This window comes from Hyperolius riggenbachi, chromosome 10, assembly GCF_040937935.1.
Source record: "Hyperolius riggenbachi isolate aHypRig1 chromosome 10, aHypRig1.pri, whole genome shotgun sequence".
Taxonomy (NCBI): domain Eukaryota; kingdom Metazoa; phylum Chordata; class Amphibia; order Anura; family Hyperoliidae; genus Hyperolius; species Hyperolius riggenbachi.
The window spans coordinates 265896417-265912121 of record NC_090655.1 but is presented as its reverse complement, the minus strand read 5'-3'; the positions used below and the strand labels follow the sequence as shown (position 1 = coordinate 265912121).

The 15705-nt window shown below is 45.2% G+C and overlaps 1 protein-coding gene across 1 annotated transcript in view; it reads right to left on the bottom strand.

Annotated features, from left to right (window-relative positions):
- The window catches only part of LOC137537158 (zinc finger protein 91-like), a 93973-nt gene extending 79426 nt beyond the window's left edge, over positions 1-14547 (bottom strand). Inside the window, exons 1-2 of the mRNA XM_068259281.1 lie at positions 14498-14547; positions 11538-12128 (exon numbers count right to left, since the gene is read on the bottom strand). Of these exons, the coding sequence (XP_068115382.1) occupies positions 11538-12066 (529 nt within the window). The 5' untranslated portion in view covers positions 12067-12128; positions 14498-14547. The remainder of the gene's footprint in view (positions 1-11537; positions 12129-14497) is intronic.
- Positions 14548-15705: the final 1158 nt, after the last annotated feature.

The following is a 15705-nucleotide window of genomic DNA, read 5'->3' as shown; positions in this document are numbered from 1 at the left end:
GGCATCATAATCTTTGAACATGTTTTAAGCAATCAAAACTTGACATATGTTAATTTTTTTTTAGTTTATTATTTTTGTTATTTGATATGTTTAATTAAAATAATTGTTTTTTTTACAGATATTTAAACCAAAGTTGGTTGCAATTTATAAAAATGGCAGATCTCTCAGACCTTCAAAGAGGCCAAATTGTTGATGCTCGTATGGCAGGTGCTACTGTAACAGAAACTGCCCGAATGCTTGGCATTTCAAGAGGCACTGTCTCAAAAGTAATGACTGCCTTTGAAAGAGAAGGAAAAACATCCTCAGCTAAGCACAGTTGTGGCCAAAAGTCGAAGTTGTCTGAGAGAGACCGTCGGACTCTAAATCGAATTGTTAGAAAAACTTGCAAGACCACGGCTCCTAAAATCACTGCAGAGCTGAATGAACACCTACAGAGCCCAGTTTCCACAAAAACTGTTCGTCGGGAGCTTCACAAATCTGGATTCCGTAGAAGAACTGCAACTAGAAAACCTCTCCTCTCAAAGACAAATGTTTCAAAGCATTTAGAGTGGTGTAGAAACCACCAGAATTGGTCCCTCAAGCAGTGGAAAAATGTGATTTTCTCTGACGAATCATCGTTTACCTTATTTCCGACCTCTGGCCGAGTGTAGGTTTGGAGACAGCCGAAGGAAGCATTTCATCCAGACTGCCTTCTCCCAACCTTAAAACATGGCGTGGGTTCTGTGATAATCTGGGGTGCTATTTCTTGAAAATCCACAGGCCAATTATTTCCCTTCATGGAAGAATGAACAGCCAAGACTATTTAAGAATTTTGGGCAACCAAGTTCATCCTATTGTTCAAGAACTGTTTCCGGAGGGGAATGCAATCTTTTAAGATGATAATGCCCCAATCCATACAGCTAGAATTCTTAAAGAATGGCACGAGGAACATTCTAATGAAGGTGAGCATCTCATCCGGCCACCACAATCCCCAGACCTCAACATTATTGAGCATTTATTTAGAGATTCAAGTAAGAAGTCGATTTCCACCGCCATCACCTCTAAAGGAACTGGAGGGTGCTTTAACTGAAGAATGGGCTAAAATTCCTTTGGAAACAATTCACAATTTGTATGAATCAATACCTCGGAGAATTGAGGCTGTAATTGCCACAAAAGGTGGACCTACAGTACACCATATTAAAATATATTTTGTTTATTTTCAAGGTGTTTCCATTATTTTGTCCAACCCCTGTATGCTTGCATGACCCAGTGAGATGTGAGTCAAGTAAAAAGTATGAGAAGGGAGTGTGGAGGGAAGCGACCCAGAAGTAAAGATATACATGAAGGAAGGAAGAAAAAGAGAAAAGAGAGTAAGCAAGCTGGAGAAAAAGAAGAGAGAACAAAAATGAGAACCAGAAACCAATCAAGACCCAATAACCCCCCCCCCCCACACACACCCTCCATCCTGTATAAAAAAAACAACATCCAGGACGTCTGAATCCCAACAGGAACAACTAACTTAACGTAAGGTAATTCCCAAGGACCAAGAAATGGGTCCGATAAAGCAAAGGGAGGGGAAAGAGGGGAGAAAAAGTAGGAGGGCGGCAGTGACTACGTGGGTCCGCTGCCCAGCAACACCCAGTGAAAAACTGGGGGAGTAAACTTGTACCTTAACTTACATTAACCAAACGAAAAAAACAAAACAAAGAGGCAGGGACTCCTCAGCTTGATAGTTAAAGTGGATCCGAGATGAACTTTTACTCATTGCATAATTGTGTTCCTTTCCTATTGTTTATAGGGCATTCCTCAAGCCAAATACTTTTTTGTTTTTGTTTTAATGCTCTAATTCCCTATAAACTAAATAAGCCATGCCCACCGGTTGTCAGAGAGCCAAGGCACTTTCAGACAGCAGCAAGGGCTCATGGGAGCTCAGTCTGGGCAGGAGGAGGGGGAGGTATTACTAGCCAGAGATTTCAGAGGCAGAGGGGAGGAGGGAGAAGGAGGGGGGATTTGTTTTCTTTCCTCAAGATGCAGATAAGCGTGCCTCTGTGTAATGTTTACAAACAACATGGCTGCTGTCATTGTATCAAAGGAATAAATATTCTTATTTTATTAAAGCTGTTTGCAGCTAGATTTACTGTGTAAACTATCTAAACTTTAGATAAGATATATAGACAAGTTACTTGTTATAGTTAGTTTTTCATCTCGGATCCGCTTTAAGATAAAGATACGCAACAGAATAGATATCTGAGTAAATGAGGTATTCATTTAGTATAGAGAGAAAGAGACATACCCAACAGGGAGTGGTGTCTCTATTTGTTTTTAAATATGCTCTGGCACTCGGTAACGCTCGGTAACAGGGAGCACATCTCAATTATACAGAGAGCCCATCGACTGGGCTGTAGCTCAAACTAAGAAATAAGTAGGCAGACCATATGTGTGTGAACTACCCCATACATGGAAATATCAGGTAGTAGAAATGGAATCGGGTACCACACATATAGCATACATGTCTCACATCAGAATGTTACACAGCCAACATATATTGTGTTGCTGTATTCCAGGTTTAGTCATGTTAAATATTAGGCGATTATTAATACATATTCAAGCAACCAGCCAGGAATACAAGCAGTTATATCTTATTACTGCGTAAACATCATATTTCTGTTCTTAGCAGGGCTATGTAAACTGAATTGGATTCATATTTACCAGCAAGTAATAATCATTCAGCGCACAGTGCATATAGGTACATAAAAAAAAGGGGGGGAGGGGGAGAGGGATCAATTTGGACTATGGATAATATATAGAGAGCTGTGTAAAAGTTGTTGGCAACAGTAGTAACTGCTTAGTTCATATCAGACTGAAGCTGGAGCCTTTCCATTGTCTCGACATCCAATCACTTGGATTGGGATTCAGCAGGAGTCTAGCACCCAATGATAATCACAGGCTGTATTTTTAAGCCAATACTACCCTCTAGTGGACAGCCAGAATACAATGAGAGAATAAAGGAGCAGAATTATATTAAGCTAATTTTAAGTACATTAACCGCATGGTTGCAGCATATGAATCCAACAGTCACATCTGTCATATCTCAAGACTTACTAGTATTCAAAAGAGCAAGCAGTAACATTTCATAGAGTGCAAGCACCCTTCATTGATCAATCAAATATACAGTATAGTAATTAATTGGATCAACTAAAGCGATCAGTATGGGAGGGGAGGGAAGTAGGAGATTAAAGATGGAAGAGGACAAAGGGGGGTGGTTGTGGGAGGGAAGAGGCAAAGGGGGGGGAAGGAGGGGATGGGGGAGAGGAAGGAGTGGAAAAGAGGGGACAGCATTGTTGATCCAATTATTTAATTTGTTGGGATTATAAAGTTGTTAATTAATATATAGAGGCAGCAAAAGCAAAAGTTAAGGCTGGTTTCATAGCCTGTAATACACATTCCCTGAGACCAACATAGTAAAACGGACAAAACCCCTTCTTAGATAACACTAACATCCATAGAGATGCTGTATATATATTGTTGTGGGTATAATTTGGGAGATCAGGAAAAGAGTGGGGACTCAGCATGTATATGCATCAGCCGTCTCCGGTACTGAGGCACCCATCCGCCACCAGAGCCATAGTAATTGTATACTATCTCCAGCCTGCGGTCTCCGGTACTGAGGCACCCATCCGCCACCAGAGCCATAGTAATTGTATACTATCTCCAGCCTGCGATCTCAGAGCAGACCGGGCTAAAGGTGAAGAGAAGAATTACATAATGATAAGTCTAGTGCGGATTATACAGAGCCCCAGCACACGACTTAAAAGATACCCGAAGTGACTTGTGACATGATGAGATAGACATGTGTATGTACAGTGTCTAGCACACAAATAACTATGCTGTGTTCCTTTTTTTCTTTCTCTGCCTGAAATAGTTACATTTCAGGTATGTAAGTGGCTGACTCAGTCCTTAGACAGGAAGTGACTACATTGTGACCAGGGGTGTCTCTAGCCATTTTGTCACTCCAGGCGAGAAATCCTGTGGCGCCCCCCCCCCCGCCCCCCGTGATTGCCCCCCAGCCCCATTCCCCCCACCCCCAAAACCCCTAAAAATAATCATAATGCAGCAGCATGTCACCAGAAAATCAGAAAATACACTTATTGCGGCATGGGTTCACCAGAAAATAGTTGTAATGCAGCAGAGCGTTTCACCATAAAATATACTTATTGCGGCATGCACTCACACACACCACACACAGTACACACACACAGTACACACACACAGTACACACACACAGTACACACACACAGTACACATACACACTATACACACACACACACACTACACACACACACACACACACTCACTATATACACACACACACACACTATATACACACACACACTATATACACACACACACACACACACACACACACACACACTATACACACACACACACTATACACACACACACACTATACACACACACTATACACACACACACACACACACACTATACACACACACACACACACACACACACACACACTATACATACACACACACACACACACACACACTATACACACACACACACACACACTATACACACACACACACACACACACACACTATACACACGCGCACACACACTATACATACACACACACACTATACACATGCGCACACTACACACTCACTATACACACGCACACACTACACACTCACTATACACACACTATACAATATACACACACACTATTATTTATTTATTGTATTTATAAAGCGCCAACATATTACGCAGCACTATACACACGTACACACACAGTACACACTATACACACACACTATACACACGCACACTGCACACTACACTATACACACACACACACACACACACACACACACACACACACACACACACACACACACACCTACCTATGTCCTCCCCTTCAGCACCATCTCTACTAATCCCTGCTTTCGCTACCTTATAGTGTGTCTGAGCCCTTATGCAGAGAAATAATGAGGAGAGAAAAGCTGAAAGAGAGGGAAGAAGATGTTTGCCTCACCAGGATTGCACTTTTATTTAGCTTTCCTGTATGACAAGAAGACACAGCCAGCCAGCACTAGGGAAAGAGGGAAACAAAGGTGAATGAAGGAGGCTGGTGCACACTGCACACCAAGAGTGCTTCTGAGCGCTTTTCAAATCAACAGTGATTTGAAAAGCGCTGGGCTATTGTTACCCTATGACGGTGTTCCCACAGCAGCGTTGGGATTTTTTCTAATTTTTTGGAGCGATTCTTTCAAAAATCACTTCACAAAGTCGCATTTGCAAACTGCTAGCGATTGCTATTGCGATTTTGTCGTGCAGTAGCCCAGAGAGAGGCGGAGTGGAGAAACTTAGAATAGCCTGAGATGGAGCAGAGAGCTTATCTGTATTGTAGTCCTACATTACACAAAGACTACTTACCTGTAATAGGATTCCTGTCCCTGGTGGTCTCTCACACAAGTCAGAAAGCAGCCCTCCTGGAGTGTAGGGACTGTCAACATTTTTCCACTTGTGTAACACCTTATCTGCACAGGCAGTCATTTTAACAATGGTGAGAGACCAGACAGATGTTTTCCCACAGACCCTCCAGGCAAGCTCTGCATTATGTTGTGTATATTTACCAGCTTGCCTGCCCTCTAATTGCACTTTTAGCTGCTAGCTTAGTGTTTGACATAGCCTTACAACAACAAACCTGAATACACCAGGCACTGGACCAGCCCTAAATCACTGAATGAAAGGCGACCTGGGGTGCAGTCCATGCCTGGCTGCTACACTAAGTCTCTCTAAATCCACGAGTTACCAGTAGTAGAAAGAGAGAGGAACTGACTTAATCAGTCAGGACTCAGAAGCTGATGCTGTACTCCCATGGATCCCTGACTGAGTGAGCTGGAACTGAGTGAGCTGGGACCAGTGCCTTCTCTCACTGACCCATTCATTACTGTGGTTCTTTGAATCATTGAGCTGAAGGAACTGAATTAATCAGCTATGAGTGGAGTCAGGCGCTGCTTTTAGCTGCTGTTGTAATCTGACCTCTGAGTGAGCTGAGAGGCATTTCTTATCTCACTACTCAGTGCAACAGCGCTCTTCTCTCCTCCTGTCACCCTAGGCAAAAATTTATAGCTGCCTAATGGCTGAGACGGCTGTGATTGTGACCCTCACTGATAAGAAATTCCCCTTTTTACCTCTTTCTTGCTCTCAGAAGCCATTTTCTGCTAGGAATGTGTTTTATAGTTAGAATTTCTTATCAGTGAGGGTCACACTGTGGTCACTTCCTGTCTGAATCCGGACTGAGTCAGCCACTTACATTACCTGATATTTAACTCTTTCGGACAGAGAAAGGAAAAAAAAAGGAACACAGCATAGTTATATGTGTGCTATGCACTGTACATACACATGTCTATCTCATCTTGTCACTTCAGGTATCCTTTAAGACAAAAACCACATAGGGATCACATACTGTACATGTTAATACAAATATACTTTTAGAAAAAGTTGAGCGGGATATTCCGCCCCTGACATGTGCTCTCAAAAGAAAGCTTACGGGCAACTAAGTTTGAGATATAAAGGGCTTTATCACAATATTGTACATCTGGACTAGACAAGAGATTCCCGGTATACTAGCCCAGGAGAGCAGATAGAAGTTCTGTGTGAGCACCAGCCAATGGAAATCACATAAGCAAAGTTGGAGATTGCATAGCAACATATTCCTTTAGTATTCCATATAGGAAAAGAGATAGGATGAATGTGGTTGAACAAAATCTATTAGGTGTAAGCAGGAACGATAGTTAAGTTCCGAGGAAGTCTCTATTTGCGCATATTGTCTGAACTAGAAAACCATTGCAATGTTTAAAGACTACAAAGTAGGGTATTAGCTTGTGTGAGTACATTCGTAGAAAGATTACTCTGCAAGGTCTTATGGCAAAAATGCTTAAGTTCTCAAGTAAGAACTGCACAGACCCTGGTTGCAGAAGGGAGGAGTTTAACAGTTCCCAGGCTCCAGCCGTTTAGGCGTGAAAGGGATTTAAAAAATGAGCACCTTAGAACGTTCAAACCGAGACCCTACAGGGTACAGTGTGTATAAAGTATACTAAGGCGATAGATGAATAAAATTATGTAGCCCAATCTCATATGTAAAGTGCAGCGCTGCAGAGCGTCCCGAGTCAGCAAAGCGTTCGGGTAGTAAATGCATAAAAATTACTTACATGGAGCCATAGTAACTATAGTGGTGGTATATTTAACAAGAGAAGTTAAGTAGATGGACGTGTCTCAAGCCAACTCGAGAACTCCTCCGGCTTTTTAAAGAATAGGAGTTTGTCCACATCTTGTATTCTCAATTTAGCTGGGAACATCATCGAATAGTTAATATTCTTTTCACGTAGTTTCGTTTTAATCTGCTGAAAAGAGTGCCTCTGTTTCTGGGTCTCTGCTGTATAGTCGGGGAAGATCGTGAGGCGTATACATTTTGAGACATAAGATCACCTACTTGTCTTGCTGCGGCTAAAATTGCATCGCGGTCCCTATAGTTGAGCAGTTTGAGAATCATTGGTCTCGGTGGGGCTCCAGGAGGACCTCTGTGGGCTGTCAGGCGGTGGGCTCTTTCAACAGCAAAAAAAGCGGAGAATGCAGCCTCTGGTAGTAATTGCTTCAAAAGAGATTCCACAAACTAAACTGTATTGGTGCCCTCAGCGCCTTCTGGTAGTCCCAGGATCCGCAAGTTGTTCCTCCTGTTCCTATTTTCTGCGTCAATGGCTCTCTCCTCCAGATGCAGAAGACGCTGCTGTATCCCTGGTATTATTATTCTGTGCGATTGGATGGTGTCCTCTGCATCAGAGGTGCATCTCTCTAGTTCTACCGTGCGTTCTCTTATTTTACCCATTTCACTTCTTAGTAAGCCCAGGTTTACCTCTAGGTTTTCAATTTTGAAGTGAGGGTAGATTGGCATGCTCTAATAGCCTCTAAAATCTAAGTGATGGCGGCTCTTCTTCCACGTGAACTGTCATGGCTTCCCCGTCTTTGACCAACGTTGCGGTAGAGGGGTAGCGGGTAACTCTTCTGGAGATGCAGGTTTTTTCCCTTCTCTCTTTTTTTTTAATCGGCTTTCTGGCTTTTGGGAGGCATCTCAGGGTATGGCTAATACCGATGCTGGGAGCGCTGAGGGTGGGAGGGCCCACTAGTGGACTCCCAGGTCTGTGCCAGAGATAGCTGGAGATCTGTGTCGCTATCCTCAGTCGCAGGCGGCTGGCCAAACCACGACACCAGGGTGCCTCGGTGGGTCAGGAGGTTACTGCGGGCAGTTTGACAGGCAAAGAGGCGCTATAAAACCACCGCTGATTGCGTACGTCATTACACAACGGCCACGGTGGCCCTCGCTTGGCTGGCATTTAAGTGGGGAGCTTTCTGGCAGCAGGACCCTCACCTTCTTTGCCCTGATGATGCTGGATCTACCAGCGAAACCAGTTGGCATGTAATAAAGACTTATCCTGGCACACTGGGGGACCTTCCTTGGGCCTGGCTCTCCATCTATCAATCCAACAACCGTGGTCACTGATAAGTATAAGATGGCTACATATCGGGCTCAGAAGTGGTTTCTATACTTATTGTACTTTGGACATGCCTTGTGATATGGGAGTTCTGTGCAAGTTGGCATTTTGAATCCAGCTATTAATACAGCCTTGCATCTGGACCCGGAACTTTGTCTATTATATGCTTAAAAACATGATAGCTTGTCCCACAACTGCGACTGGGCTGCTGGGACCTTTTCATGTGCACTTAAGCCTCTACCATACAAGCATTTTGTCTGCAAGCTCACGGTTATTTTTGCTGTTTTAAATATGCTTCTGGATTATTCTGAAACTGCGACTGGGTTGACAGAATCCTGATTTTTTTGTTATTTTTTTTTTGCATATAACTTCTTTGCCTGCAAATATATTGCATATGAAAGTTGTTGTTTGGCATATAAGCCATCTGTTCACAATATACTGTTTAAGAGTCACTCTGGATTGTCTATTCTGCAACTGAGATTGGGTTGAAGGAATCCTCACATCTATAGTAATCTACTTGACCTGCAATTAATAACTATATAGCTCCATGTAGGAGCCTGTCAGTTTACAGTACACTGCATGTAACTCTGAATGATCACCTTGTACCTGTCCACAGCTGCCACTGAGTTCATGGAACATTTATATTTACACGGTTCTTCTATACTGCAACTGCACTCCCAATTTATGCATCTTTTTCGACTCAGTACATACACCGTGTCTTTAAAAATTTGGTGCATCCAATTTTAGGGATCCTATGGTCCCTCCCCCTAGTGGTATTTCTGGGTCTAGTCCTTTTTATCATTTTTGTTTGATTTTATCCTATTCTGGCCTATGAATAAAATGTGATAGTTTTTCTATATATCACTACATGGTTTTTATTATAGTTTTCTCGCTTGTGTACAGGCTGCCTTGGGTCATATAGACCGCTGCTCAGAGTTTGCCCCTGTTCTCTGCCCTAAAAAACGGTTAATGGAAGCAATGTGTTACGCTTGTGACAACTGACGTATATGTACTTATAGCAAGAAATCTGTGTTATGTTTGTAGAACAATGTGGTGTCACATTCTTATTACCATTGTATCCTCGTGTTACTCATATGCCCCCTGTAATGTCCCTTTACCTATCTCTCTTGTCCCCTTTGGTGCAAATAAACATATTTATACACAAATGGATCATCAGAAGTCAGTAGGAAGAAACACAATAAAGGTAAGCATGACTTCAATTCAACAAACGCTGTTCATTACAGAAAAACCAAACAATTTGGAAAAACCTAATTTGGTATTTTAGACTTTTTTCACAGGGGAAGTAGAGAAGACCGCACCGCAGAACAAATCTCCAGGATTGGAATATTCCAAAGAAAAGCCTGTATGGAATTACTACAGACAGCATGCACATAAAGGAAAAGGGCTCTAGGCAAATGAGGGTGAAGGCTTTGCCTGCACCTTAAAGGTGACACTGTCAGACATACTTCATCACTACAGCACGGGTGGCTTTAAGCTCAGCAAGAGAACATGCATCCGGTATACAATGGTGAGAACACACAGATATCTGTACATAAAGGCAGCCCAGGCGCTGTCTCTTAAAATGCTTTATTCCTTTCATTAGCCACACTTATGACATAAACATATGCATGTCCAGCATGCACATGTGTGTCAAACCTGAGGCTGAAGATCATGCAGGGATGAATGAGGGTCGGGTAACCAGGGGATGGTAAGACGGTAGCATGGCTAATGAAAAGAATAAAGCATTTAAAGGGGAACTGAAGTAAGAGGTATACGGAGGCTGCCATATTTATTTTCTTTTAATCAATACCAGTTGCCTGGCAGCCCTGCTGGTCTATTTCTCTGCAGTAGGATCTGAATAACGGCAGAAACAAGCATGCAGCTAGTCTTGTCAGATCTGACTTTAAAGTCAGAAACACCTGATCTGCTGCATGCTTGTTCAGGGGCTATAGCTAATAGTATTAGAGGCAGAGGATCAGCAGGGCTGCCAGGCAACTGGTATTGCTTAAAAGGAAATAAACATGGCAGCCTCCATATATCTCTCTCTTCAGTTCCCCTTTAAAGGGGTTCTGTGATGGTGACATGTCGGCGGGGTCGGCTCCTCTGTGCCTGCGTGTCCACATCATCTGGTGCATACGTTGTGTGCAGGTGCAGTACGTGCCAGAATATGTGGACGGGCGCCCACGCAGGCGCCGAAGAGCCAACCCCACTGGTGGGTCACCATCATTGCGGGCAGCTAGTGGGGACAAGGAGGAGGACAAGGGCTACAGCGACGGACTGATACTGCTGCTCGGGGATGGAAGAAGCCCCAGGTGAGTACAAAATAGATTTTTAAGTTCACCCTGGAAGTCCTCTAAGGATCAAACTGAAGACAGCATACTTACCTCACAGATGAAGACTACAAAGAGGGAAGACTTGCTAGAAGGGAGATACACAGAGCCAATGCAATGGGTGCCGCATATCTCTTGCTTCATAGATGCCGGATTTAAGAGAAGCTTTTGTTAAATCCTGGATGACACAGCTGAGGCATGTATAGAAGAAGCTGAGAATCTTGCAGCAGTAACGCCGACTCAAGCAAAAAGTCCTGCATATGAAGGAGCAGAGGAAGGATGAAGCAGTAGCACCATCACCACTACTAAGAAGAAAGAGAAGCCTCTGGATCCACCGGGGATCAGGGCAGGATGAATGGAGCGGCTGTTAGTTACAAAGAGCGTGCATATGTTAGCAGCGCATGCTACACCGCACTACTGCAGCATAACGTGTGCTGAGCTCACGCTCCTTTTATTAAGCTGCATTGCTAAGCTTGATGAATCAAGCCCATTGTTAGTAAGCTAGTAAGCAAATACATTCTAGAATGATGGTTTTGGATGACAAAAAATTAACATGAGTGCATAGCATAACCTCTAATATGGCCAGTCTGTGAGCAGTGACACAGTCATAATAACTAAAGATAATCAATGTTTAATGCTGATTACTCACCTGTTCTACCCTCTATAAGAGGGTCCTCATCTATAGTTGTCCTCCTCATGTCACCCTCCTCCATAGACTGCTGATCACTCCTCACATACTTCTCTTCTTCCGCTTTAATTGTCCCCATCATGTCACCCTCCTCTGGAGACTGCTGGTCACTCCTCACATATGTCTCTACTTCTTCCTTAATCACCTTTATTATTAAACCTTCCTCCATAGACTGCAGATCACTCCTTCCATATGTCTCTTCCTCTTCCTTTTTAATTGTCCTCATCATGTCACCCTCCTCTGCAGACTGCTGATCACTCCTCACAAATGTCCCTTCTTCTTCCTCTTTAATGGTCCTCATCATGTTCACCTCCTCCATAGACTGCTGATCACTCCTCACAAATGTCTCCTCTTCTTCCTCTTTAATTGTCCCCATCAAGTCACCATCCTCCGTACACTGCTGATCACTCCTCATCATGTTACACTCCTCCTTAGACTGCAGATCGCTCGTCACATACATCTCTTCTTCCTCTTTAATTGTCCTCATCATGTCACCCTCCTCCACAGACTGCTGATCACTCCTCTCCTGTTCTTTGAGCTCAGATCTAAACTCTGAAAAAAAATACATTTTAGCTGGAATATATTAACACTAAAATCAGAGCAAAAAAGAAAATAATTGCTAGGGGTTGACTGTTCACCCATACCCATGTCTGTACTAATCTTCCCGCTGCTAGCCCATACCCATGTCTGTCCTAATCCCCCCCCCCCCCCCGTGTCTGTACTAATCCCCCCCCACTGCTCCCCCATACCCGTGTCTGTATTAATCCCCCCACTGCTCCCCCATACCCATGTCTGTTCTAATCTCCCCACTGCTCCCCCATACCCATGTCTGTACTAATCCCCCCACTGCTCCCCCATACCCATGTCTGTACTAATCCCCCCCCCCTCACTGCTCCCTCATACCCATGTCTGTCCTAATCCCCCCCCCCTCACTGCTCCCTCATACCCAGGTCTGTACTAATCTCTCCACTGCTCCCCCATACCCATGTCTGTACTAATCCCCCACACTGCTCCCCCATACCCATGTCTGTACTAATCCCTCCACTGCTCCCCCCATACCCATGTCTGTACTAATCCCCCCACTGCTCCCCATACCCATGTCTGTACTAATCCCCCCCACTGCTCTCCCATACCTATGTCTGTACTAATCCCCCCACTGCTCCCCCATACCCATGTCTGTACTAATCCCCCCACTGCTCCCCCATACCCATGTCTGTACTAATCCCCCCACTGCTCCCCCATACCTATGTCTGTACTAATCTCCCCCACTGCTCCCCCATACCCATGTCTGTACTAATCTCCCCACTGCTCCCCCATACCCATGTCTGTACTAATCCCACCACTGCTCCCCATACCCATGTCTGTACTAATCTCCCCACTGCTCTCCACCCCCATGTCTGTACTAATCCCCCCACTGCTCCCCCATACCCATGTCTGTACTAATCTCCCCACTGCTCCCCCATACCCATGTCTGTACTAATCCCCCCACTGCTCCCTCATACGCATGTCTGTACTAATCCCCCCACTGCTCCCTCATACCCATGTCTGTACTAATCTCCCCACTGCTCCCCCATACCCATGTCTGTACTAATCCCCCCACTGCTCCCCCCATACCCATGTCTGTACTAATCCCCCCACTGCTCCCCCCATACCCATGTCTGTACTAATCTCCCCACTGCTCCCCCATACCCATGTCTGCACTAATCCCCCCACTGCTCCCCCATACCCATGTCTGTACTAATCTCCCCACTGCTCCCCCATACCCATGTCTGTACTAATCCCCCCACTGCTCCCCCATACCCATGTCTGTTCTAATCTCCCCACTGCTCCCCCATACCCATGTCTGTACTAATCCCCCCACTGCTCCCCCATACCCATGTCTGTACTAATCCCCCCCCCCCTCACTGCTCCCTCATACCCATGTCTGTCCTAATCCCCCCCCCCCTCACTGCTCCCTCATACCCAGGTCTGTACTAATCTCTCCACTGCTCCCCCATACCCATGTCTGTACTAATCCCCCACACTGCTCCCCCATACCCATGTCTGTACTAATCCCTCCACTGCTCCCCCCATACCCATGTCTGTACTAATCCCCCCACTGCTCCCCATACCCATGTCTGTACTAATCCCCCCCACTGCTCTCCCATACCTATGTCTGTACTAATCCCCCCACTGCTCCCCCATACCCATGTCTGTACTAATCCCCCCACTGCTCCCCCATACCCATGTCTGTACTAATCCCCCCACTGCTCCCCCATACCTATGTCTGTACTAATCTCCCCCACTGCTCCCCCATACCCATGTCTGTACTAATCTCCCCACTGCTCCCCCATACCCATGTCTGTACTAATCCCACCACTGCTCCCCATACCCATGTCTGTACTAATCTCCCCACTGCTCTCCACCCCCATGTCTGTACTAATCCCCCCACTGCTCCCCCATACCCATGTCTGTACTAATCTCCCCACTGCTCCCCCATACCCATGTCTGTACTAATCCCCCCACTGCTCCCTCATACGCATGTCTGTACTAATCCCCCCACTGCTCCCTCATACCCATGTCTGTACTAATCTCCCCACTGCTCCCCCATACCCATGTCTGTACTAATCCCCCCACTGCTCTCCCATACCCATGTCTGTACTAATCCCCCCACTGCTCCCCCCATACCCATGTCTGTACTAATCCCCCCACTGCTCCCCCCATACCCATGTCTGTACTAATCTCCCCACTGCTCCCCCATACCCATGTCTGCACTAATCCCCCCACTGCTCCCCCATACCCATGTCTGTATTAATCTCCTCACTGCTCCCCCCATACCCATGTCTGTACTAATCCGATCCCCCCTGCAATGTGTACTACAACCTATGCAATGCCTAGCAGACATATATACTGCTGGTTTATAACAAAAAACACAAAATTACCTCTTCCAAATCAAACAAGGTCTCTTCAATTCCCACAACGTCTTTTCCTGCTGCTACATCACTTCCTTTCTTTAGCATAATTACTTCCCGTTTGTGTGTTCGCCATCTTGTGGTGAATAAGCTAACTGCAGTCTCTCTTTGTGAAATCACCTGCATTCAGCCATCTAATCATATTATTATCGTAACTATTATTTTCTGGAAAACTAAAGTCTGCTTTCTTTAAACAGAAAGAATTTGCGACAATTCAGGTTGGAGTGAGCTTGAGATGTCTCCCAGTGCATCACTGCTGAATATATCCAAATTAACCATTGTTGCCCTTAGAAGCTAAACACACCTCCAGAACCACTGGAATGCAATGATGTGTCATTTCTGGAGGTGTGTTTAGCTTATAATAGCTACAATGGTTAGCAGTAGAGATGCACTGGGAGACATCTCAAGCTCACTCCAACCTGAATCATCGCAAATTCTTTCTGTTTTAAGAAAGCAAACTTTTGTTTTCCATAGTATTTTAGTAAGGGGGCTTTTAGGACCATTGTAGCCCCTCACACACTCCAATGAGTTCTGGTTCACCATGAGCTTGCTGGTTAGTCTGTACCTATTATTTTCTGTTGCTGCACTACAGACACATCATATGTATTCATAATAATATTTAATAACAATAATTATTGTACCCACATTACAGATTTCGAGCTGTAATATCCAGGCCCGTATCTATTAAGAGGCACCCGTGGGCCGGTGCCATGGGCGGCCCCTCGGGGGGGGGGGGGGGGAGACACCTATTGGCTGCTTTTTTTACATGATTCTTATTATTTTATTTTATACATTTTATTTATTTTTTTAACCTTTTTTTGGGGGGGGGGGGGGGGGTGGGAGGGGGGTGGAGAGCACACACACATGGAGGGGAACTCGCCCCCCCCCCCTCCCCCCCTCCAGCAGAGTGGCAGGGCCGGGGATTTTACTATTTCCCAATGCATCCTCCGGCGCCTGGAAGAGGTAAGCTGTGCGCTGGCCGCTGCCACTCTGCACACGACTGGAGCCTGGAGGGGAAAGCTAGGAAGGTGGAGCGGGAGCCCCAGGTGAGGGAGGGGGGAGACATCCCCCCTTCCCCGCTGCTGTGTGTGCCCGCTCCCCCTGCCAGGCTACCTAAACTGGGGACACCTAGATACCTACAACCTAAACTGGGGACACCTAGATATCTACTACCTAAA